The sequence below is a fragment of the Diceros bicornis genome, chromosome 22, assembly GCF_020826845.1.
Source record: "Diceros bicornis minor isolate mBicDic1 chromosome 22, mDicBic1.mat.cur, whole genome shotgun sequence".
Classification (NCBI taxonomy): domain Eukaryota; kingdom Metazoa; phylum Chordata; class Mammalia; order Perissodactyla; family Rhinocerotidae; genus Diceros; species Diceros bicornis.
The window spans coordinates 16,404,509-16,432,490 of record NC_080761.1 but is presented as its reverse complement, the minus strand read 5'-3'; the positions used below and the strand labels follow the sequence as shown (position 1 = coordinate 16,432,490).

General features: G+C 41.4%; 1 protein-coding gene across 1 annotated transcript in view; it reads right to left on the bottom strand.

Annotated features, from left to right (window-relative positions):
• GNAQ (G protein subunit alpha q) overlaps positions 1–27,982 on the bottom strand; it is a 285,088-nt gene that overhangs the window by 8,476 nt on the left and 248,630 nt on the right. Inside the window, exon 6 of the mRNA XM_058565599.1 lies at positions 1,917–2,070. Coding sequence (XP_058421582.1) covers positions 1,917–2,070 — 154 coding nt within the window. The remainder of the gene's footprint in view (positions 1–1,916; positions 2,071–27,982) is intronic.

The following is a 27,982-nucleotide window of genomic DNA, read 5'->3' as shown; positions in this document are numbered from 1 at the left end:
AAAATTCCATCCCTGATGTGTTTGTATCTTCATAGAAAGTTATGAAGCCAAACTGAATCTTAGGTTTTTGACATACAGGTTTCCCCCGCTATCTAAAAGTTCACTTGACGCCACTTCACTTTTATGGAAGACCTACAGGAGTACCTGTTGTCACGAACCGAAAGAAATCTGAAACGGATTTTGTGAAAATAGCATTTTCAGCATTTGTTTTGCAGTGGGCTCTTAAAGAGGCTGCGCATCCTGGCAGAAGAGTGGTGCTGCCCAGCCCCTTCCCCGGGAACTACAGCCAGCATCCCAGCATCAAGCTCCACACTTTTGAACTGTCTGTGAGCGCCTGTGCTTTATCTCTATGTATTTTGCTGTTATTTTTGGGGTCTGCGAATGCTGAAAAAATTTTCCCACATAAATTAATGGTAATTGCTTCTTTGTTTTATGGCAGTTCAACTTACAAAAGGTTTCATAGGGATGCTCTACTTTCGGAGAGCAGGTGAAACCTGTAATTATCTTTCTAATAAAAACATTGTTGAACTGATGTCCATCCCAGAGATCATATGTTGATAATGTAATATTACAAACAGTCTGTTCTCGTGGTTACACGGACGTCTATAATAGGTACTTCCAGGTTTGTGCTCTTCTCTGTGCCAGGCAACGTGCTCAGTGACTTACACATATGATTCCATTCAATTCTTTTTCACTCAGTAAGAAACTGAGTAGTTGAATCAACTTGTCCAAGGCAACATCACCAGTAATCGGCAGAGTTGGAACTCTGTCACATTCCAAGCTTGTCCCCTTAACTACTATTCATCTAGACCAGGGTTTGGCAAACTTTCTCTGTAAAGGGCCAGACAGTAAATACTTTTGGCTTTGTGGGCCATTTGATCTCTGTCCCAACTACTCAATTCTGCTGTTGCAGCATGAAACAGCCACAGAGTGCATCAATGAATGGGTGTGCTGTTTCAATAAAACTTTATTTATAAAAACAGGCAGCAGGCCACAGTTTGCCACTCCTAATCTAGACTCAAGTATGAATGGGGGTAAGGGGAGAGTGTGTGTACCCTGCCACATAAGCTCCTATGGGCAGGGGCGGTGAGTCTTCCACGTGTTTTAGAGAAGCTGGGTGTAGATGTAACAAGTATTTCTCAGAATGGGCTGGGTGTTGTGTCCAGTCGTTCAGGATTTCACAGTCTAGTTGGGGAGGCAAGATCTATTTGTAAGATGGAAGTAAATAATGCAAAGCCATATGAGTACTGAAGCAAGTGCTGCAGATTCTACGTGCCATAGGAAGAGCTTCAAGGATCGGTGCTGTCCCTAAGGATGATGGGACTTCATGGGGCCATGAAACTCTCAAAAAATAAATATTTCCCAAACATTCACCATATGTCAGGTATCATGCTAAAATGTCACACATATGTTATCTATTATAGTCTAGAAAACAATCCTACAAGTTTCGTCTTAAGACCCAGAGAAATTAAGTGACTTGATCATGGTTCTATAAATAGGAAGTGACAGAACTGGGATTTGAACCTGGGCTCTTAACTACAAAACTGTGTTTCTCTCTCTAGAGAGAGGCAGAAGCAGACTGTCATCAAATGAAAGAGAGATTCAGAGGGAACTACAATGGTTGATACACAGCTGGTTAAAACTATTGATTGTTCCCTCCTCTCATATACCTATTTCAGAAATTTTAAGAAGTTGTTTTCCAAAAGAAAATGCTGTAACTTTCAGCATTGTTAGGGAATGAAACATTTCATGTCATTAAAAGACAGGGCAAACAATAATTATTACTTCCTCAATCACAACATACAGCCTTTTGAGGACAAAGGCAGCACCAGCGGACTGTAATGTGTTGGCTCTTGCATTGGTCTTAGGAAGCAAAACACATCAGCTATCGGGCTGGCTGAAGAGTGCTGACTTACCGTCATATTCTGGGAAGTAGTCAACTAGGTGGGAATACATAATTTTCTCCTCTAGAAGATCCTTCTTGTTTAAGAACAGAATAACTGAGGAGTTCTGGAACCAGGGATATGTGATAATTGTTCTAAAGAGTGCTTTGCTTTCCTCCATTCGGTTCTGAAAAAAATTATCAGAAAAACAAGGCGTAAATTACATGATTACTCAATCTGTGAACTGTGTTTGTTTCGTAAGTCCAATCCATCTTCTGTATGCATCTGATTTTTATAACCTTGGGCTGGGCTGTAGTAACTTTTCTCAGGATTTATGTGCAAACGGTTCATGACACATACCGGCTGTTTTCATTATGCAAACTCTCAGGTTGACAAGCAGAAGAGAATAATAATAATAAATCTGCTGAAATAACTCCTTCAACCTTAAGAGAAAATAATCCAAACTTAGAGAATCATGTTTTATCTGGCACACTGTCATAAATTTCCACCAAAAATTATTCATTCATGACCAAATACTTAAGATCCAAATTGAGAACTAAATACCAGGTTTCATTTTGTATTTTCTAAGCTGTGTTTAATTTGGGGCCTCACAATTAACTCTTTTAAACCATCAAAACAAAGTCACTTAATTCTTTGCCCAATGTGCATCTGTATTTCTAGAATTATTACTCCTTACTATATAAATATATATATCCCCTGATAAGAAAAATGGAGGCCGGCCCTGTGGCTTAGCGGTTGGGTGCGCGTGCTCTGCTCCTGGCGGCCCGGGTTTGGATCCCGGGCGCACACCGGCTTCTCCAGCCATGCTGAGGCCAAGTCCCGCGTACGGCAGCTAGAAGGATGTGCAGCTATGACATACAACTATCTACTGGGGCTTTGGGGGAAAAAAATAAATAAATAAAAATCAAAAAAAAAAAAATTATGCTTCTTAAAAAAAAAAAGAAAACACATGCAAAAAATGTTTTGAGATCATACATTTCCTATTTATTGGAGCACACTTTCTTCCCACATTTCATGATAATTTTTATACAGAATTGTGGAGATATACATGGTAATTACTTGGAGATAGAAATGTAATATTCTCAGCTTTGGCATTTGTGAGAAAGTGTGCTCACCTGAAGCTATGCTAGCAAAGCCAGCCTTGGGAATAGAAAACCTCAATGGATTCTCAAAGAATGCGGCAGCTTGCTGTTATAGAAGAAGATGCTAATCAAGGTTACTTCTGAGTCAAATCACTCTTAAAAAAAGCACTCATCTTGAAATAAGCCAGAAAGAGAAAGACAAACACTGTACGATCTCACTCATATGTGGAATATAAACCAACACATGGACAGAGAAAACTGGACTGTGGTTACCAGGGGCAGTGGGGGTGGGGGGTGGGCACAAGGGGTGAAGGGAGTCATATATATGGTGATGGACAGACAAAAATGTACAACCCAAAATTTCACAATGTTAGAAACCATTAAAACATCAATAAAAAAAAAAAAAAAAAAGCACTCATCAGCCAAAAGCTAGAAGAGCCTCCTCGCTTCGTCCACATCTCCTAACCAGCTCTTCCTTCCACAGACAAACTCGCCTCTAAATCATTCCCACCCTCAGGTCACAGAGAAAGGCAGTGGATTTGGGGAATCCTCTTTTCCCTGAGAATATAAAAGCCCTGGTGCACGGGCATGCTTCTTCCTGGACACACACGTAGACTACCCTTTCCAGAGCCCACGTGTTATGACCGAGTTTCGGCCATGGAGAGGCCTGCCTGGGATTGAGCCCAGCTCCACTGCTAACAGGAGGCTTGGTGGTGTAAGCCAGAGCATCCTATGCCCCTGGCACCAGGGCTGGTCAATCCAGACCCAAGTCACTTGGAACAACCCTTTCCTGGTTTATGGTCATCAGTTTAGCCAAGCAGCTTAATTGGTTCAATTAACCCCAGGACTTTTGCCAGGAACTCTGGAACAGAGAATCCTGCTTGTGAAGAATGTGGAAGAGAAATCACGTAGCCTCAGGAGCGTCTTGCAGCCATCTTGAAACTGAGAGAAAAAGAAACCAGGTCCTGCTCACCTGCTTTTAACTGCTTGGTCAAACCCTGCCTGAACTGGGTTATGCCTCTGGATATTTTAGTAACATCAGCCAATAAGTACCTTGCAGTTTTTAAGCTAGTTTGAGCTGTGTTTTTCTGTTTCTTCTTATATAAAATGCTTCTAGTTGATATACCTGATACATCCCCCTCCCAAACTTTAAAAGGAGATGAATGAATGATGTTTGAGGGATGACCATTAAGACTGGGGGTTCAAGCTGTTAATACGTTCTGCTCAGATTTTGCCTCACTGATGCAGAATGTTCCCTGTGTCATGTACAGGGTTACAAGGCCAAGAACACTCCTCTGCGTAACCCTCTGACCGCTGTTCCAGGAAATCTCCAGGAAATGCAGCTCACCAAGCACAATTTTCTAGATCCTGAATGTCTTGCTCTTTTCTTCTGTAAAGCGTGCCAATTCAAATCAAGTGGAAAAGGCTCATTTTTCAAAAGATCTTTACCAAATCTGGTAAAGCTGATCACGACCAATCTCTTCAATCTTTAAACTTTGCGCCTACAATTGCTTAAATAATTAAATGCCGATGAACCACGTAGGACTGATACAGCGAAAGATGACTTTATGGCTCAAGGGACAATGTTTATTTCACTGCATACATTTCTTTTGTATATAAATGGCATGCACAGCCTTTAAAAATAATATCTTTATTATCTACTGCCTTTTACTGGGTATCATTGCCAGTGTAAAATTTTAAGCCCTGGAAACAATATTCACTAAGAAATGATACCTCGTAGGCTGAGATTTTCTTTTTCTTTTCTTTTTTTTTTTTTTTGTGAGGAGGACCAGCCCTGAACTAACATCCAATGGCAATCCTCCTCTTTTTTGCTGAGGAAGACTGGCCCTGGGCTAACATCCGTGCCCATCTTCCTCTACACCTCAGCATGACCCAACAAGTGGTGCGTTGGTGCGTGCCTGGGATCCGAACCTGGGCCGCCAGTAGCGGAGCACGCGCACTTAACTGCTAAGCCGCGGGCCCGGGCCCCTAGCCTGAGATTTTATAGGCTGAAAATTTCAGGACTGAAGAAAACCAAAGGCCTTAATAACTGAAAGAATTAGAAAAGGATCTAAAGAAGGTTTATTAGATAGTGACATCCCTGATGGATGGGAGAGTTAACATTTTTTTTTCTTACTTATGGCTAAAGAAATTCTAGAAAATCATATTGTGATCTTCCAAGAAGCCTTGTCTAAAGGACAGGTAGGTACACCTTGGCATCAACCACTGAGTCCCCGTTAGAAAGACTGATCAGGAGGGGTGTGATGGGCTCCCCAGGGACATGGCACTCTTTTAGGCCTTTTTTGGTTGGAGTCCTTTAAGGGTAAGTGGCTAGAGCCTACGCGGAGACAGGAAAAGGGAGAGTGGTCCTGACTTTGAGTTAATGCACAAGGAGGCACCTGAGGTCTCTCTGATTAAGAGTTTCAAGACTGGACTGGAGCCCTCAAGCTCCAGGTGGGGTCTGCTGGGAGAGGCGTCGTACCAGCCTGCAGGACAGCAGCCAGGAGAGTGGACTGAGCCCAGTACCGTGTTCCAGAGAGGACTTGCCTGGGTGGCTGTCCCTCTGTGCTCAGGGCCACATGGAGGCACGACTGCTGACTGGCCTGGTCCCACTGGAGCTTTGCCTGTGTATGCAGATCGGGGCTGCTCTTGGATATCTCCCCGTTTACCATGTTGCACATGGACTGGGGCCTGAGCTTCTAATTCAGAAGAAAGCTAGAGAGCTACCAAGTGGGCAGCTGACCAGCAGCATCGGCATCACGAGGTCTTTAACCAGATCTACCAAACTCAATCTCAGAGGCGGGGCCTGAGGAATCCCTGTTCTAACAAGCCCTCCGGGTGATTCAGATGCAGGCTCAACCTTGTGAAGCACTGTCCTGCAGATGGGTTTCTCCAAATTAACATGTTATGAATCACCTGGGGACTTTGTTAAAACACGGATTCTGATTCAGCTCGGGGTAGGCCCGGGAGTTTGCATTTCTAACAAGCTCCCAGGTGGGGTGATGCTGCTGATCACACTCTTGAGTTGGAAGGTGCAGAAAGCTTGCTGTGCCCGGCCGACAGAGTGGTAGGGAGCGTTCTATCCCATTTTCCTGATGATAAGAAGTGCAAGTCACATATCCAGCCGAGCATCTGAGTCCTGTGATGAAAATCTGTGCCAGCTTCTGTTTTTCCCGAATAAGACGAGTTAGGATTCTTACTTTACGCTATATGAGTTGTTTTCTTTCAGTGAAAATTCCGTATGCCGTTTTTCTCCCCATTGGGAGAATATTTACAAACCGACATGCTCCATATCAAAGGCCCGGACTAAATCCTGAACAGATAAAATGAGACTTTCATGATGTCTCACAAGGTGGTGGAATATGGAGAGTGCGAGGCATAATCCACTTTGCTCGTAAAAATTGCAATCTGTGAGGGAACAGCATGTCCCAGGGGACATTGCGGCACGTGCTTTTTAGTAATTTGCCGGGGCATGAGGTTTCAAGGAGGAAAAGGAAACAGCAATGTACAAGACACGTGTATGGCTGATGATAACAATGAGGTTTTGTTGACCTCTGAAGACAGGTTTAAAGGTGGTCTGGGGGGTGGTGCTAATCACACCCTCCTTCTCTTGGGGTTTTAACCAGTTGATTCAAAGAGGAGTCTAGTAAAGGCTTTACTCTCCCAAACGTAGGGCTCCCTGTTAACAGGGTGAGTCTGGTCTATGCCCGAGGCCAAGGAGACTTCTGACTTCTTGTCACCCCACCCACTACTTCTCCCGAACTGAAAGCAAGTGTCTCTCCCAACGAAGGGTGGCCCCAGTGCCAGTGAGCAAGCTGGAAGACAGGGAGCAGTGACGGGACGGGCCTGCCGGAAGTAGGTCCTCCCTGGTCTCTGGCCCCCCAGAGAGGGAAGAGCGAGAAGAGGCCACAGAGCCTGAGGACAGCTGAGCGTGGTGGCCTAATTGGTCTCCGTGCAGTCACCCTTAAGTATATGTGGCCACAGAAATGTCAGTCTTGCCCAGACCACACTTGCTGTGGACTGAATGTCTGTGTCCCCCTAAAATTCATTACGTTGAAATCCTAACCCCCAGGTGAGGCCATTAGGGAGTGATTAGGTCATAAGGGTGGAGCCCTCATGAACGGGACTAGTGCCCTTATAAAAGTGACCCCAGAGAGCGCCCTCGCCCCTTCCACCATGTGAAGACACAGGGAGAAGACGGCTATCTATGACCCAGGAGGCAGCTCTCACCAGACACCAAATCTGCTGCACCTTAATTTGGACTTCTCAGCACCCAGAACAGTGAGAAATAAATGTTTGTTGTTTATAAGCCACCCAGTCTATGGTATTTTGTCATAGTAGCTTGAATGGATTAAGACAATGCTGATGAGCTAAGTCACTCCTCCCAGGGCTAGAACCAGTGAAGAGGTGAAGCGCTAAACTGGGAAGCATTCACCCCAATCCCTGGCCCCAGGGAAGGACAGGCTCCCTGCTCCCCACTTTGTACTCACAAGCAGAGCAGTGTGACCACTGAGTGTCCTTCCTTGCACGGTCATCAGAAAAAGCTCTGTTCAAGCCATTGGCGAGGGGTCTTACACCTCTAATCTTTAACATCTCAAATCGATTCTCAAGATCTCTACTCTCCAGAAAACACTACTGTTTTACACAATCCCCTGCTAACACGTGATTCACTAATGCTGCCTGCGGGGTACAGCCAAGTTCCTTAGGCAAGCATTCACAACTTGCACGGCCTGACCCAGTGCACCTCTTCAACCTGAACTCCTACAAGAATGCTCTCTTCTCCACATAAATGGACTCAATGTCACCACTGTCACACAAGTGTGACCGCAAGTTGCTGACCTGTGGCCTGTAATGCTGTCTCCACCCCTAATCCTTCAAGGTCCAGATTGACCTGACTTCCCCAAGCAATCCTTCCCTGAGCCCCCTTGGGCTGGCTCCTTCCTCCCACCCCAGCACACACTGACCTATTCTTTGTTGCCCATCATTCAGCAGGCACACACTGAGGATTTGTTAGATGCTGAAATGATAGTAGGCTGGAGTCAGGGCCTGTGTCCTGCAGGACTGAAGACAAGAGTGTCAATGTGTAATTACAGGTCCATGTGACGGGCCCAAAAAAGTGGTAAACAGACGAGGCTGGGGTCACATAAGAACAAAAGGTTTGACTGAGGAAAGTTTAAAAAGCAAAGGTAGTTTTGAGTTGAATCTTGACAGATGGAGAGATTATAGGAAGGAAAGGAGAGCAAAAGCAAAAGGGAATTTAAACCCACAACCCTTTGAAGAGATCTGTGAAAATTTTGTATAAAATGGTTTACGAATACTTCTGTAACTTGGGCACTGAGTAAGAAAATTCTCCGTGGCAAGAACGCAAAAACATCTCCTCCTCATGTGCTTCTTATGGTGGAGGCTGGGAGGCACACACAGGCTAAGTTCCATGGAGAACTCCAGCCTCTGTCACTCTTAAAATAACCCGCTGGGTCTCCGTGCATGCCTGTTTCCAATGCTGGCAGGTAGGAAAGTCCAACAGGACACCCCATGGGACAATTCAAGTGGGGCTCACTGAGATGCAAATATTTTCCTGGAGGGAGGAGGCCACTGCTTTCCTTTTGGCCTGTGTGCAAACCTCCCTCCCACTGAGGAAAAGGCTGGAGCCAGTGGACATAGTCCAAGACCCCAGCTGGAAGTCAGCTTTCTTCAGGCTGTGACCTGACTCAGATCTCAGCATAAAAAATTAGCAATGGGCCGAAAGGGTCAATACTTCATGTCTACACACTTTGCAGCCCTGTTGCCACGGACAGCTCACGTTTCCGCGGTGGGCTCTCATTCCTCACCTCTGTCTGCCAAGTCGGGACTTCCCTCTGGCAAAAGGCAGCGTTAAACCAGAGACTGGAACACCCATTTCCAGAACTTCTGCAACTCCTCATTACTTTGCCAATAAAGACATATTCTTCTCACAAAACTCACTTATCTTCTTAACAAAGAATGCAGTTTACATTGAGACCCTTCTTTTCCATGATACAAGTCACCCACCCGCTGCCTCTCCTTGTTGATATTTTTTTCTTATTAACACCTCGATACACCGCATTGATTTATATTCCCCATAAGATCTAGAATGTAGCCCTTAAATGCAAAACTAGACACTTAAGGGGCCGGCCCAGTGGCGCAAGCGGTTAAGTGCGTGCGCTCTGCTGTGGCGGCCCGGGGTTTGCCGGTTTGGATCCCGGGCGCGCAGACGCACTGCTTGTGAAGCCATGCTGTGGTGGCATCTCACGTAAAGTGGAGGAAGATGAGCATGGATGTTAGCCCAGGGCCAGTCTTCTTCAGCAAAAAGAGGAGGATTGGCAGATGTTAGCTCAGGGCTAGTCTTCCTCACACACACACACACAAAAAAACCAAACAAACTAGACACTTAAGAAATAAGCGTGCAGACTGTTGAATCACCACTGAGGGCCTGACAATCATCTATTAGTTGTTCTCAGCTGTCCCTCGAGGTAGGGTGTACCCCAGAGAAACTAGGAAGAAGCTTTCCAGAGCTCAGAGATCCCCTTTAGAATCAAAGATGCAGTTGGTCTGCATGATCCACAAACTCACTGACTGATGCAAGAAGCTGGTCGATGGCTATGATTCTGTGCCCATAATTTCTGCGTTCACAGTTCTGTGATTTTGTGTTCCCTGAGCTTTCTGCTAAAAAAGAAGGCCAGAGCCATACACAAGACTTAAATGAGTGAGGTCGAGATACACGGACATAGTGTGGATACACGAGCATGCCTGTGAAGTAACAGATTGTTCAGAAGGGAAAAACACACATCTTATCATGCCTTACAATATTTTTAAACCCAGATCTTCAGAGTTACAGGTTAAGATATCTGCTGGCCACACACACACACACACTCAATTTTAATGCTTAGCAGCTCGCAGGGCTGCCTTCTATATACTGCCTGTGACCAAAAATGGGTAGCTAAGGCAGCCTACACTGGGTACTGCTTTTACTGCCACCATTTCTGCTTCTGAAATTGACCAGGAAAGGAGACCATCAGAATATAGGTATTTATGCTTCAGGACAAGACTACATTTTAAATACCACTCTTCACTTTTAATTGCTATGACAAGCCTCATTATTTCTTTTCAGACATAACTCATTAAAGACACCTTATAATTTACTTTATTAAAGGTCATTATTATTTTAAAAGAGCAAGATTAGTTCACTTTTTATGTAATGACCCACGATAACGTAAAATTTGAATTGAAATTATCATTTGTAGCTTCTCAAACACTGGATGCTTTGAAAAATTCACATCCTTAACAAGGACTCAGGAACATACTTCCTCAGGTATTTATTTCATTTACATATGTCAACTGGGTAAATTAATGCAACAACTCGAGACAAATAACTTTAAAGCCTGATGAAAAAAATTTGCAAGGCTGGTCTGCATATTACTTTCCTCCTTCGATTATTTAGGAAAAAGCCTGGTGTGTCTGAACTTCGTATCTCCGGCAGGATCACATTGTTATGTGTCCTATCTGATGTCAACGCTAGGAGAATTCAAAACACATTCTGAGCTGAGCTCAGACAGGCAGAAGGAGGGAAGGAACAGGGCTGTGAGCCAGAGACCTGGGTTTGAGACATGGCCCTGCCTTAAATACTCTGTGGGACCTTAGGCAAGTGACTGAACCTCAGTTTCCTTATATCTCCCAGGGTTTGGGAGGACAGAATGAGACAATGCATGCAAAGCGCTTAGCTATGACCCCAGCACACAATAGCTTTCAATGGTAGCCACTATCAGAGATGGCAAAATTGCTACCTAAGAACCTCTTGGTTAGGCAATTTGCTTACCTCAAATCTCTGGCCAAACTGTAAACCCAGTGAAATCTTTCTACTCCCTGGAATTGCACAAAGTTAATCTATTTAAGATTTCAAATCCAGAGAAACTGGAAAATCATTCAGGTCAATTTTGCTTATTGAGAATGTTTCTTCGAGTATCTTCAAAATCTCTAAAAATGTTCAATATCCTCAACCCCAGAGCAAACCAAGAAAACAACATATACAATATAGTCATGTGGTGCATAATGATGTTTTGGTCAATGATGAATTGCATATATGACGGTGCTCCCAAAAGATTACATATAACTTACAGCCTAGGTGTGCAGTAAGCTATACCATCTAGGTTGGTGTAAGTACACTCTATGACGTTCGCACGATGATGAAATCACCTAACGATGCAGTTCTCAGAACATTTCCCCATCATTAAGCAATGCATGACTGTATACAAATGGAACAGCTGGAAGGAGAAATAATTAAAGACAGCTCCCTAACCATCCCACTTCTGCTATCCAAATCAGAGAACAGCAATAGAAATGATAAGGATACCAAACCCAGCTGGACAGATATTATTTCCTCCATGATTTTCTTAGTCTTTGCAAATCTTTGCAAGTAATTATTTGAGATCAAATTTGGCACACTCTCTAGGCTTGAAAACAGCTCTCAAAGGTTTTAATATTATAATTTCTGCCTATGAATCAATATATTCTACCTGCACAGGATGTTTAGAGAAGCAAAGATATAGAATATATTTGCCTATTACCTCCACGTCTACGGTTTCTAGGCAATGAGATGATATCACAGAGCAGGCTCTTGTAAAGTGAACTGATGCAAACTAGAATGTGTTGTAGGAGAAGAGTGGGGGAGGAAAGAGGAGGACAGAAAGAGAGACAAAAGGGAAGGGGCAAGGAGAGATGGTCACACAACCTCGGACTAAGGAGAGCAGAGCGCCTCAACATGAGCAAGAGAATACACAACATGTGGAAGCCCGTAGTCCTAGAAGTTAGAGAAGACAGGACAACTTCCTTAAGTATGTTCTAGTATTTTAGTTCAGTCAAGTGACCAAGTAGCAACCTCCTTTCAAAGACTATATAACAATACACTGATCTTTCTACTTGGCAATTACCCTGTGCTCCATATCCTACTAATTTTATGCTTACATGTCAGTGATTCAAAGTCTATTCTTATATTACATACATAAATTCCTTCTCTTTTTCTCATAACACTCCTCACTTACCGAGTCAGGATACAGATGTTTAATGCCTTGATTATTCATGCCATTGACTTTTCAATTCACAGACCTTCCCCCCATCTTTCCTGTACTCCATTCACATCCAATAGTCTGTGTCATCATCTTGGGGCAGTTCCACTAGAGGCTCAAGAGAGATCACCACCTCCTTGTTCTCTGACATGATGTCTCATGGCCAAAACCAACTGTCACCCTCCACCCTACCTCCTGCCTTTTAAAAACTGCTCTATCATACCACCAACTTAAATCCTATATGCTGTTCACTTGCACTGAAATTCCTCTCCCTCCACTAAACAGCTAGGCACCAAAGACTTTCCCTTAGCTAGTTCACTGGCCATTTCTTCTAGCCTGAATCTCATGAGGACCAGTTCCTCCCATATTTCCTGTTTAAGTTGATGGCTATACTTTCTTTGTTTCTACTGGACCTAACTGGAAAAGACATAAATTTTAGCGTAATTAAGATATAGATTTACCTTCAGAGTTTAGATAGAACAATAACTTATTTAGCATTCCAACCTATCATAAACTCCTTGGGTTATATCCCCATTCAGGTAAAATAATATTTCAGCAACAACCAACTTGGTGGCCGTGTACTGAGCCAGGCATCAAAAGAACCAAGGTAACAACCAGATAGATCTACAGAACGTGGCTGATACTTGGATGAGTGGACTCTAACTCTGGACCCCAATGGACCCATGAGCACTGTGTCAAGAGTCCAAAGCCATGACTTGGCTGAATTAGCATATGTTTCTACTGCATCCAAGGTGATTTGCTTGTAGAAACAGCTCATTCACTGAGGTCCACTTAGTATCTCTTTGCCAGATTTAGCCAGAACCAGACACAAATTAACTCAAAATGGACAACAAAGAGGAAAAGGCAGTTTATTTCCAAAGACACTAGTGATTCTTCTTTTCCTTGAGCATCACTGGTAGGTGCAGTGAGCATGTAATGTTGGCTCCAGGGTACAAGTTAGGGCCAAAGAAGACTCCCTTTGTGACCTTCTTGTATGGAAATGTGAACAGTAAACAGAAGAAATGGAAGTGTGGTAATTTTCAACTGCAGTTATGTGCCAACTCCTCTAGGACTGAACAACCAATTTCACGGTGCCCCATTCCCTGACGACCTGAGTTTCTGAAATTCTGATCTAACCTGAATATTAACAGCAGCAAGAAAAAGAATTCAACTGTAGAGAGTAAATTTTAGTTGGCTTTCTCCAAGCTATACTTGTATTCATTTTCTACACTTTTTTTATTATTTAAAACAAAGTTTAATGATTTTTTCCATTATAAAATATATGGTCATGATAGAAAATTAAAAAAATAGAAGAGTAGGAAAATGAATAAATGAGAAGGAAAAAATTCCCATTGCTTTTTGTTTTTATGTTTTTTTCCAGTCTTTGAACTATGCACAGTTTTGGGGGTTATTTGATATCAGTGCTGTCTAAAACAACTTTCTGAGATAATGGAAAATCATTCTTAGACCCGCACTGTCCAATTTAGAGGCCACTAGCTACATATGGCTACTGAGCACTTGAATGGTGGCCAATGCAACTGAGGAAACTATTTTTAAATTTTATTTAATTTTAACTAATTGAAATTAGACACATGAAGACTTGTGGCTACTATATTAGTGCAGTTTTAAAGGACTGTGATTATCTTGTATATAAAATACTGAATCCTATATTTTGCTTTCAACATTACATCCTAAGCATTTTCCTGTGTTTTAAAATTCATAAGTATTCGAATTGCTTCATAAAGTTATAATGAGCTTAACTAAATCCCTATTGTAAAATAGTTTTTTTTGCACTATTATAAATAGCACTATAATTTACAACTTTGTGTATAAGATTTTCATAGTTAAAATTTTCTTTATAACAGCATATCAAAGTGCATTGTAAAATGAAAGCTCTTGATAACAGACTACCAAATAGCTTTCTAGAAGGGGTGAACTCACACGCACTCTGCAGTAATATGTGAACCTACCATTTTACTGTTTTCTCTTGAGAAGAGAGTTCTAGCCTTTCAAAATCTTTTTCATATCAAATTACATGTAGCATGAAATGATGCACCAAGCGACACACAGGGTAAAAAAATGATTGCTCGCTGTCTTGGTTCGAATTTCTTTGAATATCAGCGAGGTTGAACATCTTCCAATAGATTTGTTAACCAGTAGTATTTTCTCTTTTTGTGAATTGTCTGCTCACGTCTTTGCCAATGAAAATTGTTTGCTCATGTTTTTTGCTCTTAATGTTTTGTTATGGATTTGTATGAACTCTTTATATACTGAAGTAATCATCATTTTAATTTTTCTTTCTAAATTTTTGTCATTTTGAATGTTGGGTATTTCAAAGAAGTTTTCTGGAGCATGTCTGAAAGCAGATTAAATAGCTTCAACATTTCTAACTTAGAAAACAGTTCTGCTTTATCACAAAAATCAAATTTCAGTTTCCCAATGGGTCTTTTCCTTAAAGCCAACTCAGTTTCTTGTATCAGTTAGCCTGGCCATCGTAAGCCACAGCTCAACCTGAGAAAGTATTTTGCAAACTGTACTAGAGCTGTTAGCAAGAAGCCAAGTATCTGAATGTCAGCTTCTTTTGTTCTGCTTGTCCACTTCCTGATTCTACAGTTGATGAATAGCGACTTGGCCAAACTGCTGAGAACTTTGAATAAAGAGAAATAGAAATGGGCTGTGGGGATATAGAGGTAAGGGATTAAAAAGAAAACAGGATTGGATGATATGACTGAGCTACGAAATCCTGAATAGGCTGAAAAGGTCCAAGAAAGATTTGATCGATCTACCTAAACCAATCACGTACACATCAGTACATCAGACTGAATCTGAGCAAATTCCTGGTGTGTTACGCCAGGAAAGTCTAAGTCTAGGGGAAATAGGGATGAAATGAAATAAACTAAAGCAATTCAGTAAAATACTTCCTTTATTGCCTCAAAATTTTTTTATGATGGGCCAGTTTGGCCCACAAACATGTGGTTGCCTAATTGTTTGGCCAGCACAATAGGGCGATATCAGCGTTAGAATGAGAATTTGGTTTGCTTTCTGTCCAAAGAGATAAGCTCAAAGGACTCATACGGACTGCATTTTTGTGCCCTGTACAACGGGGTACCAACTTGACCTGACCCGTCCGTGATCACATACACACCAAAGTTCTTGTTCCTAAACCTTTTCTCTCTTCTTCTTCTACCCTTCAAGGACTGCAGGCATATGGCTAGAATTTCCATTGAGAAGGATCAGACAGTAAGTAAAAATGGAGAAGTAAGATAGGGAATCAGAGTTAGTCTGGAACTGAAGGACAGCAGTAAACAGCAGATAAAGTGATTAAAGCACAAGAAAATTACGGAGAAAGGAGGTGTAACCTGTTGGCTTGAAAGTTTTCTCATAAGGAATATACAAAATATTCTGAAAATAAGTCCCTGGTAAAATGAGCTTGGTGCATTATATTCCTAAGACTATTTTACATTTTTTTGTTTTGCTTTCAATCACAGTAAAAAATATATTTGTTCGTATGTCGAACAAATAAATCCATGAAAGAAAAATCTATGTATTTTTATAAGATGTAATCCTAATGGCATTTAAAAATATATGCTATTCTAGCCCACACTGTTGTGAAAAGTGGCAAATTAATGATTGCATCATACGAAGGTTTTCTTATTTTTGTTTTTTTAAATTTTTTATTATTTTTTTTACAGAGGTAACATTGGTTTATAATGTTATATAAATTTCAGGTGTACATCATTATATTTTGATTTCTGTGTAGACTACATCATGTTCACCACCCAAAGACTAATCATCATCCATCACCACACACATGTGCCCTGTCACCCCCCTTTTGCCCTCCTCCCTCCCCGCTTACTCTCTGGGAACCACCAATCTAATCTCTCTATCTATGTGTTTGGTTGTTGTTGTTGTTTTTATCTTCTACATATGAGTGAAAACGATTTGTCATATAATTAATAGGTTTTTTCCTTTTTTTAAGTCTCATTTTCAGGAACAACATATGATGAAACTTTTCAGACTCTGACATGTATTTTTGGCTAGATGAGTGTTATTTATTTTACATAAAGTTTAATAATATTAATAATGATAACTAACATTTGCTCAGTGCAAAAATATACACTGGACATTGTTCAAAGCACTTTAGTATGTAAAAGGGGTTGGCAAGCTTTTCTGTGAAGGACCAGACAGTAAATATTTCAGGCTTTGGAGGCCATACTGTCTCTGTTCTAACTATTCAACTCCACTGATGTAGCAGGAAAGCAACTACAGACAATACATAAATGCATGAGTGTGGCTGGGTTCCAACAAAACTTTGTTTTGGACACTGAATTTGAATTTCATATAATTTTCACCTGTCAAGAAATATTATTTTGATTTTTTAACCATTTAAAAATATAAAAACCGGGCCGGCCCTGTGGCTTGGTGGTTAAGTGCGCGCGCTGCGATGCTGGTGGCCCCGGTTCGGATCCCGGTTGCGCATCGAGGCACCACTTCTCCGTCCATCCTGGGGCTGAGTCCCACATACAGCAACTGGAAGGATGTGCAGCTGTGACATACAACTATCTACTGGGGCTTTGGGGGGAAAAAATAAAATAAATAAAATCTTTAAAAAAAAAATAAATAAATATAAAAACCATTCTTTGCCTGGGAGTTGTACAGTAACAGATCTGGCCTGTGGGCCACAGTCTGCCGACCCTTGGTGTAGGACAGCATTTAATTGTTGGGGTCCCTGAGACCCCAACAGAATGAAATGACAACAACAATGTCTAATGAAGAAATTGGGAAACAACTCCATCCACAGATGTGGAAGAATATGCCAAATATGTGATATGTGCACTGACCCAGAAAGGAGGCTGAAAGCCATTACACACCTTTCCGTATTCCAACCCTGCTGGGGTCTGTGTGTAGGATCTAGAGACACTCAAGTGATAACCTTTCACACACAACACGCAGGACTGGAGGTGTGAACCGGTCCATGGAGAGGCAGAGGAAGAGCCAGTACAGGTCTAGTTCCACAACTCACTGCTGTATGGGAAGCAGGACTGAAGGGAGGAATGGCTGGGTTATGCCATCTTTATACCCTCCAAAACCTGGACTCCTAACCCAGAGAACTGCCTGCAGAGGAGGCAGGGACAAGCTGTTTAGTGCCTCACTCGTGTAAAATACCTCGGAATACCAAACCTTTGAAGAAAACTTCCCATGTGAAAAACAGAAACCTAAGCAAATAAACGGGGGAAAAGAAAGAGGGAGAAGAGAAAGAAATCAGAAGGAAGAGATCAATGTAGAAAACTGAAAATACTTTAAAAAAGAAAAAAAGGGGCCGGCCCAGTGGCGCAGGCAGTTAAGTGCGTGCACTCCGCTGCGGCAGCCTGGGGTTTGCCGGTTCGGATCCCGGGCGTGCACTGATGCAACACTTGTCAAGCCATGCTGTGGTAGCGTCCTATATAAAGTAGAGGAAGATGGGCACAGATGTTAGCCCAGGGCCAGTTTTGGCAGATGTTAGCTCAGGGCCGATCTTCCTCACAAAAAAAAAAAAAAGAAAGAAAAAAGAAAAAAGAAAAAAAATTCCTCAGAAAGACCCCCCTGAAACAAAAACAGGATACTGCCTTAGAAAAGGGAACATTTGGGAAATAAAAAGAGCTCTTAAGAGTTTCAAAAAAGAAAATTTATGAAAACCAAAAAACAAACAAAAAAGATCGTTTGGAAAATAATGCTTGGAAATTTGTCAGGAAGTAAAAAGAAATGAAAAATTGGAGAGAAAAGTTGAGAAAAATGAAAAAAATCAGTCGAAGTCCTCAATTCAACTAAAAGAAGTTGCTCAACTAATAGCAAGAGAAAACAGAGAGAATGGAGAGGATAAAACTTTCAAATGAATAATAAATTAAAATTTTTTATAATTAAATCTCTAGGTTAAAGGGCCCTAGAAGGAGTGGGGGAGGGGGAGAGAGGTCAACAGCAAAACAGATCCTTCCTTAAATTTGAGACTATCTAGGATAAACAAAAGATTCTAAAACTTTCCATAGAAAACAGGTCGCATACAAAGAATAAGGAAGCAGAAGAGCCATAGATTTTTGAAAGGGAATACTGGCAGACAATGGAATGATGTTTTCAGAACGGTTTATATCTGAGAATTCTGTATCCAGCCAAAATATCAATCAGGTTTGAGTGCAGAACATGAACATTTTTAGACAAGGAGAGAATTTTAAAACTATCTCCCTTGGACCCTTTCTCAGAAAGATACCGGAGGATATGCCCCAGTAAAATAAGGAAAGAAACCAAGAAAGAAGACAGAAACAGGGAACTCCATGCAGGAAAGAAGTTAAGTGAACTTCCAGGACGATGGTGAAACAAGTCCCAGAATGAAAAGTGTGGAAGATGCAAGAGGACAACCAGTCCTGATTAGAAAAGGAAGACAAAGGATTCTAGAAGGAGATCTACAATTAAAAAGAAAAGAAAAAAGGAACTGATACATTATCTGATATGTGGACTGTTTTAAAAGATTTCATAGATCTGTTGATGAATCAGACCAGAATCAGCTAACAACACACACACACACACACACACACACACACACACACACACGAGAAGAAAATTGTAAGGCAAATAAATTCTAGAGGGAAAAAAGTTGACCAAAAAAATGACTAAAATCACAATTTACTACTCAGCTCATCAATGAACAACATTTATATTGTCCTATAGTGTTAAATGAATTACAGAAAAATTGTGACATAACTGTGTTGAAAGGATGGGAAAAAAAGAAATGGATGGGAGTGTAAAGACAGCATGATCTTTATCCACCATAATAGAATGACAATATACTTGACAAATCAAGAAATAGTAGTATAAATACAACATTAAGAGATATGAAGGAAATAAGAGGAACCATGAGATAAGAGTTGAGAGTAGTGTCCCTGGTTACCAGGACTGTGGAGGGCTGGCAGTTGAGGAAGTGCTAGTTAAAAAATTATATGTCTTTTAGTTATTCAGCTTTGTAAACCATTATTTGGTTTAAAAAATACAAATTAATTTTTAAACTTAAAAAAAAAAAGATGTACTGGTTCATATGCAAAAAATAAACTTCTGAGAAGATACACACAAAATTGCTGGCAGTAGTCACTCAAATTTGGGAATGGAGAAGGTAGAGTGAGAATATAGAGGAATTTTTTCTCTCTTCCAGAGAGTTCTGTATATTCAGAATTTTTAATAATGAACATGTATTACCTTGGTTATTAAAATGAGAAAAATTGGCTAATATATTTTGAGAAATTAACAATACATTTCTTTTATATTAAAAAAGTAATACAAAATCAAAAGGTGAGACATCCATGGAAAAGACAAGGCCATTGCTGGGAGTGACGCACGACACAGAGTTGATAAATGTCACACAGAAAAGCAGAGCCTTTTAACTCCTACTTTGTCCCTGAATTCTCCGTCAAGGAGAAGACTTCATATGGAAAAAGGCAAAGCAAAGATCAGTAAGAAGAAAATAAGACTGGTAAGGAGATTTATAAAAGAGTACCCTAATTGCTCTAAATGAGATCAAGTCTCTTTAGCTGGAGACATGACATTCTAAAGCAATACATCAATTTAGTTTTAGTTACTACCACTTTCGTGAACATCAGTTTATATGATTAGCAAGGCCAGCAGGGAATGGGTCCAAGGACTCTTAATTTTGATGGGGAACAGGGACGGAATGGGATGGCACGTGGAAGAAAGGCTGCCACACACTGTATTTTCAGAAAATCTTAGGTATTCTAAGAGCAGTGTGAAGGCTCCACACACCTATCCACAGCATCTCCTAGACAACAGCAGGGGCAGGTGAGAAGGAATTAGAGACCAACCTTGCTGACTTTAGGAATGTGTCTAGAGCTCATAATTCCCATGTCGGAACTCATTCACTGAGCATCTGCTCTGTGCCAGGTAGTTCACCCGTTACCTCAATTAACTCACGCAACCTTGTGAGGTGAAGTATTCACTTCTCCTACCGTACAAGTGAAGGGATCTGAGGCTCAATTTTGAATCTCCCTGGCTACAAAGTCCATGCTTTTGCTACTAGGCCATGTTGGATGACATCAACCGGTGACGAATTTTTAAAAAGTACTCTCATTGAAAATAAGCGACGTGTTTAAGACGCTGGTGAGCATTCCTCATGTTTCCATCTAGCAGAACAATGTGGTATAGAGAGGAGTAGTCAGGCGGCCTTAGTTCTCAGCCTGGTCCCCAATGCCACTTCTTGGGACGTCCTTTCACCTCTTTAGGCTCCAGTTTCCTCATCCGGAGGCTCGTCTATCTAACATCTTAAGACGAAATAAAATCCAGTGAAAGAAATACTAATAGGATAAATATTTTCAGCTATTATTTTTAAATGGATTACTTCAATATTCATCTTTTCTGTTAAATCTACATCTCATTGCATTTCAAATAGTAGCTTTTTTTTTAAATAATTTTATTTATTTATTTTTTCCCCCAAAGCCCCAGTAGACAGTTGTATGTCATAGCTGCACATCCTTCTAGTTGCTGCATGTGGGATGCAGCCTCAGCATGGCCGGAGAAGCGGTGTGTCAGTGCGCGCCCGGGGATCCGAACCCGGGCCACCAGCAGCGGAGTGCGCGCACTTAACCGCCAAGCCACGGGGCCGGCCCCCAAACAGTAGCTTTTTAAAAAGCTGTCGTGTCAAGGTACCGAAAATCTAAAACCTAGGCAATGAAAGTATAGTAAATGACTCAGGTTCTCCTAAAATACCCTGGAAAGATCAAAGGATTCACTAGTACTCTGGGAAAAGGAAATAGATGTTCCCAGCACTTGCTCCTCCCCTGATACTCCCAATTAACTTTTAAGGACAAGCATAAAGCTTTGTAGAGCCTGATGCTTTAAGTACGTGCTACACTAAGTGTTGGGCATAAATTGCCTCCCATTAAACAACTGTGGAGGGCAACAGGAGTGGGTCGGTTTCAAACAACAGCCTAGCTCAGGAGGCTAAGTAGTAAAATGCATGACTCTAGGAATGAGGCATAGGAAAAGTTACCTAACTTTTCTTTGCTGAAATTCCCTAGTTCTAGAGAGGAAATATCAACTGCTCTTGTGAAAAATATGGAAATCAATAGCACAGCATGCACATGACAAATGCTCAGTCAGGTTCAAAGAAAAAAGAGGAATGACCAGTGTTCACTATGTGGATCTCAGCTCACTGGGGTGGGAGTCAAGTGTATCACGTGATCCAGGTCCCACCCCATCAGCCAGTCCCAGGTGCTGTGTCAGGACTGCTCCTGTTATTACAGTCAGATTCCGCCAGTATAAAGAAGTTGTGCACAGGGATGGAGTGACTCCTCAGGATATGCTGAGGACAGCGTTAGGAGGAGGCTTGAAAGGAGGGCCTATCTCCTGCTTGGACACTGGCTTCTGACATTTCCAATGGTGGACTGTATCCAACACTCCTCGCTTCTCCATTCTCCACGTTCTCAGCCTCAATATTTGGGAAGGATGTGGGTCTTCATTCTCCTCTCTATCCCCACGATCTCAATACTATACATGGTTTTGACATTTTCTCTCTCTCCCCAGCTGCCTAGGCCCCCTCCTGCTTGGAACCCAGTCAGAACATGCGACTAGAAGCAGACCCTCAAGGGGGAAGAGGCTCAACTGTACAGAAGCAACGAGCTGATGCCAATTAGACCTTCACAACGTGAGGGCTCTTGGGCATTCACCCCAATGTGCCCCTTGTTATAACTCCCTTAACCAGGTAACAGAACATTTTCAAGGAAAACAGGCAGAAAGCTTTAAATATGTTAGCAGGTCCTTCTCATCTTTCCTTTTCTCTTTGTCTAGATTTCCCAGGAAGCTGTATGTATGGGAATAAGTTTCTGATGAGAACTGAGGCACTTTAGAAACATTTACTTCTATCAATGATATGCTAAGTGTGGATCATTTTTTTCTGGTCACTAGTATTAGGACTTGGATGAGTCTTCCAGGCCCACAGCTATTGGTGTAATTCTCCTTAGTGTGTATACAGTTGAAGGAAATAAATTGGCATTTCTCTAAAATTATGTTTTTCAAACTATTGATTACAACTGTATGTCAACAGTAAGAAATACAGTTTCCACAGCAATCCAGTAACACATACATATAGACACACATGGCTGAAATTCAAGTTTCATGAAACAACACTTTTCCTTATAATATGCAATGCCCTCTATTCTACTCAATTACATTCTATCCTCCCTATGCTATTCCAGCCACTTGAATTTTAAAAAATGCTGAACAAGACCCATTAAACTGGTTTTATGACCCAGTAATGGCTCTTGGTGTGCTGAAAAAAATTATTGTGGATATTCTGTATTTCTTCACTAATTGACACTGTCTTCTTCTCAATCACGCTACAATAGTAAATATTTTACAAGACTGGGCTAAAATGTCTCTATAGCCAAATGGATACACAGTTTTGAAATCTTGCGTAGAAGTGTTGATTGGCAAAAGGATATTTGATTAGTCACATCTAGTATACCTTTAGAAAACACTATCTCCATTGAAAGTCAGCTGTAAACACATTTTCCTTTTATAAATGCCAAATTAATATTAAAGAAGAAATTTTACAACTCCTTTCCGTCAATATGGCAAGATTCCTAACGTGTGGACTAGCAACTTCAATTATACTGACCCACATATTTGTCACAGGATGATCAAGAGCAGATGTTTTAGACACTCAACCTTTCTTACACGTAAATTATGAAAAACAAGCAAGCAAACTTGCCTCTTCCAGGAGTTTTAATCCTGATGCAGTTTTATTTTATTAGCAAATATAGATGGGGCCTTAATAAGAACATCTTAAATGTAACCAGGTTTTTGTGATAATATAATGTGCCTGTATATTTTTTGGTTTTATTGCCTTTATTTCCAACATTCTCTCTGATTAGAATAGGCTGAATTCTTATCTCCCTCTTTTGAAAGTTGGTCTATTTCGAGTCTCAGCTTAAAAGCCGCCTTTCTTGAAGCCTCCTCAGTCATCAAGCTGGAAACAAGCTCTGAAATCACACATAGTTTGTTAACATCACTTGTTATATTAACCCCCTTTGACTTTTCATTACGACTATTCATGTAAATCCACCCTGACTGACTGGCTTGGAGGGTAAAGGCTGTGTCTTACTTATTTCTATACTCTCTCCCGACATCCAAACATCACCTTTTTGTGGCAGGTGATCAATAAATCTTTGTTGGGTGAGCGAACATTTTGAACAAGGGCAAAAAAGGGCATATATCTAAAACAGTGGCAGTAATGCTACTCTAAAGTGATTTAAATACACACTGACTCATGAGTCTAATAAAGGGAGACCCAGTCCTGCTTTGCCTTTCCTAGTTTTTCCCTTCTGGTGTATTTCTTTATAAATCTTTTCCCCCTTTACAGTCTAAATAGCACGCATTGTGTAGAGTCAGTGGAATCCCATTTAGCAATTAGAGGCAATTAAGGAAGGTATTAGACATTGCTTTCAATATTATTCCAGGCATGGGAGTCAGTAATATCCTACCTTTACCCCAAGCCACTGCCTAATACCTTGATTTTTGAAGAGTAAGTCCAGCCTTCTCTGTGGTCTTGCCTTGCTCAAGTCTGCACTGATTCCACATGTTCTCTGGAGATATTACCAGAAGAACAGAAATATTGTAGAGTGGGTTGAGTGGCTTCCCTGATTGACTATGGGGGCCTGGAGTAATCCCATACTGAGAACTAACTCTAGGTGAGCCTGGCATGTACAGTAAAACGAATAAGCAGATGCTGCCATCTTCACTGAAGCAATGTATATGCAACTGAAAATAGTTGAATGTGTTTCATAAAGCCCAGTAAAGACAAGACATGAGTAACTGTGGTTAGCTTAGAAGGAGGCAGAAATTTTGTAATGGTGGGGTGGGTGGGTTGGGGATACAGGAGTACAGAGAGCAGTGACCTCACTCAAAGCAATGCTGCCACCCTGTGGGCACCACGAGTCAGATCTGTATCTGAGTCAACAGCTCTCCCTTCTCCTTAGTAATAAACAAGAAAGACATTTCACTTCCTGTAATTTCAATTTGATGGCTGTTGCCAGGACAACTAAGAAATGAAGCAAGGAACAGACAGACCTCCCCCTTCCCCCACCCCCCAAAAAACAGGTCACTGAGTTAAGTTGTTATTATTAATTCTAACAGGAACTGTCGCCCTGCCAAGGGAAATGTAAAAATGAATTTGAAACGAGGTGCCACTGTGCTGAAATACGATGGCCCATGCTCAGGCCGCATGAGAGACTCGCCTATCAAAGAGAGCTTGTAAATGCTTCCCTTGCAAGTGGACGACAAAATGACTTTCTTTCACTCTTGTCATGCACACAGTGGGAAGGAAAACCTCATTTTTAAAAATCTGTAGTCACTCTAAGTTAATCACCTGGGCAAGTATTTCTGTTAGCAGTTGAATTGTCAAATAGATGATAAAACAAAATAAACATGATGTAGAGAGGTCTCCAGGCAAAACTGCAGTTAATGTACCTCAGTAATTTGGCAGGAACATTCAATAGTATCAAAATTTGAAAAATCTAAGATGCAGAAAGAGTTCCAATGGTTCATTTAGAGCCTCATTAGAACGTGACTCTATTTGAGACTAAGGAGTGTCTCACTGATGGGCTGCAGTATCTTGCCCCAGGCAGGTTGAATAGATACTCAATAAATGTTTCCAGATCAATGGAACCACCAGGCTGAAAGAGGGTTGATAGGACTGATGTGAACGAGTCCTTTACCTTCCCACTCAAGCATTAGGAGTAAGCAGGAAGGAAATGCGGAGTTCATCCAGACCCAACCTCCTCCGTTTACAATGCATCCAACTGTAAAGTGTAGAGGTTGAAGAACTTGCTCCAAAAGCCACAAAGCATTTCTGGTGATGCCAAGACTAGAATTCGGTTTTCTTGCCCTTCAGCGCAAGGCCCTTTGTTTCCTCGTTTTGCTGTGGGGAACTGTCTCTGTTGTTAGGCCTCTTAAACCTGAAGTACTTGCACAAACTCACCGAGTTTCTATAGAAGTTATTCTCCGTACGAACTGTATCTTACATCCTCCCAAGTGATTTTAAATTGAGGGCAATTTCACAATTAGCATTCTTATAGACAGAAATCTAGGTGCCTTCGCTAAGGATTTTTTTCATAAATGGGTAGCAGGGAATTTAAGTCCAGTTTTGAAGTCCCATTGCTCAGACACATACTTGAGGCACACGTTCTTCAGCATGATGATGATATACACATATACATATACATCTATCTATCTCTAGATGTATACATCTTGAAGAAAAGGATTTCAGGGTAAGATATGAAATATCTGCAGAAGGCACATCTTCACATTCACTTTTACCAGAGTCTGACAAGTTTTCCTGGCTTTAAGATGATAAATGGTCCCTTTGTGAAATAGTCATGCTTACCCTGCCTATGGGTGGCTCTGTGGATACCGCGGCCTTCAGAATGATGAGGGCAAAGACTAAGAGTTTCTTTAATTAGAGGGCAAATAAGCTTTCACAGATTAAAAGATGCCTGCAATCAGACTCAAATTTAAATAATAAAATATAAAATTGTTTTGGGAGGATCTTTGGGAATGTGGTGATATCATTGGGGGTGATGGGGAGAGGAAGTACAGTCTGATAATTTAAACAATACTCATGATGTAGGTAAAAAACTACTTTTCTCCCTAGAGAGGTCTAGAAATACCAATTTGGTGTCTATCTGATGATCATGTTTATTATTCTCTAGCAGGTTTCCTAAAACCATTGTTGCATAATACGAATGACAGAAAGGCATTGGATATTCTTCCTTGAAAAACCAATATATCCGAATTAATTAAAAAGTTCATGAGACAGTGGGATATTCAACCATGTTAAATTACTCTGCGTACTTACTAAATGCAGCAACAATTTCCTAATTTGAAACAGTAAAAGCAAAATCTCCCCAAACTCTCCTGTCACGATGATATCTTTGTCAAATCACTCTCCTTTTTTTTGTGTGTGGGGATTTATTTCACCATGCCCAAGTCAAGGAAAAATTTCTCTTGAAAGCAAAATCTCACTCTTTCTCCCTTAAGCCCCGATGAGTGGAGTACTGAGAAATAACATCAGAGGAGGTGGAGAGGCCAAATGAAAAAGGGGTGTTTGAGTCCCTTTGATTTAACCTTGGTATGGATGGTGCCCTCGGGTCTCTTTGCTGACAACCCTACCTGTCATTAGGCATCAGCCTAGGCATGCTTCCTCAGGACTGGGCCCTGCAACACAGGGGTAGGTGCCTTCTGTTTCTGTTCCCATAGCACCTGCACAGACTGCTATGGAAATGCTTACTGCCACACTGTACTTTCACTGCCAACTTACTTGAGTGTCTCCTCCATTGGGCTGGGAGCTTCTTAAGGACAGGAGCAATATCTAGTGGACTAGAGCATCCCAAGCATCTAGCACAGTTTCTGGGACACTCTATAAATGTTTCTTGACAACACAACTAGATATTTTATATGTATTATCTCATTTAACATTCATACACTCCCAAATCATAACAGCTATTCTATTTTAGCGATCCTAGTAAAAAGAGCAAAAAAGCACTACTGAACTGCAGAATTCCCTTGTTTTGCCATAACCATACTCCCAGCCCTGGATATAAAAACTGGACCTTGATGGTAGATACAAGATGGTCCTGGGCATTGGGCATGCTAGGACCAGGTAAGTGGTGCTTTTTGCTATGTAAGTGTCCTGCACAGGATATAGGGATCAGAGTCACTAACAGGAGAGACAGTTCCAAGACCTGCCAAGTATGTCAAATTACGAGACTTACTTCAAGGGTACATTACCACCTGGATGGAAACCATGTTGCATGGTTGTGGATTTCTGAAAGCCACAGAACCTGACCAGGAATCTGGTCTGCTCCTATGGCAGAGATGATTCACTCTCCTTACAAATGGGTTTCTCCCCTCTTTCTATAATAAGAGAATTGTAGCCAGAGAAATGGCTTCCCAGCTAGACTCATGTCAAAGCATCTCTTGAAGTTGTATGTGACCATGTGACTAAGTTCTTACAATTGGAACATGAACAAAGTGATGAGTTACACTGTGTCTGTGAGTCCACCATGCTGTCCCCTTTCTGCTGACTGAAACCTGATGGGGCAATGACCCAGCTGCAACTGCCCACATGAGCAGAGCTGCTCTGCTGAACTGGACTGCTTCCTTAAAAGAGAAATGACTGTCTACATTCTTTAAGCCGCTGTATTTTCAGGACTCTTCGTTACAGCAGCTGAGCATCCCCCTAACTAATAAATTCTTTAAGGAAAAATTTGAATCAGGAGGAGATGGTGGCCTCATTTTCCCTTTATATTTCTGAGCTTCAAGTTTCCCTATCTGTAAAATGAGAAGGGTAACTCAAATCCTTTCTGGCTCTAAAATTCTATGATTCATCGTTACTCTTGTTCCCATGAGACCTGTCCAGGGCCACCCTAATAAGCGCTCTGTCCCCTCAATTGGCTCTCGCTGTGCCTGTCAGAGCCTCCTCCACAGCTTTCATTTACACTGATAACAGCTTGTTATCTCAACTTGGAGCTTTTGCCATTTACTGAGGATCAAAGTCTTAAATGAAAGGATTGAGCTCATATTTGAAAGTTCAGGTACCAACCAAAGTTGACAAGGTTTTGGGAAGGCAGCCTTTCCATGAAATTATTCCAGTGAAATGGAACCTTCAAGCTAAGCTCTGCTTATACTAAAATATAAACATGCATTTGTTATAACTGTCTTCCGACAGACGAGAATCTATCCCCATAAGTACTACAAACAACACCTCATTTATTATTTTTCTAAACCAGCAAAGGAACCATCGTGGAGGACCTATGAGCACATAATAATTTCTCTCACTTCCAGCTACCTCAATATTTACCTCTCACCAGACCTGTGAATAACTGTC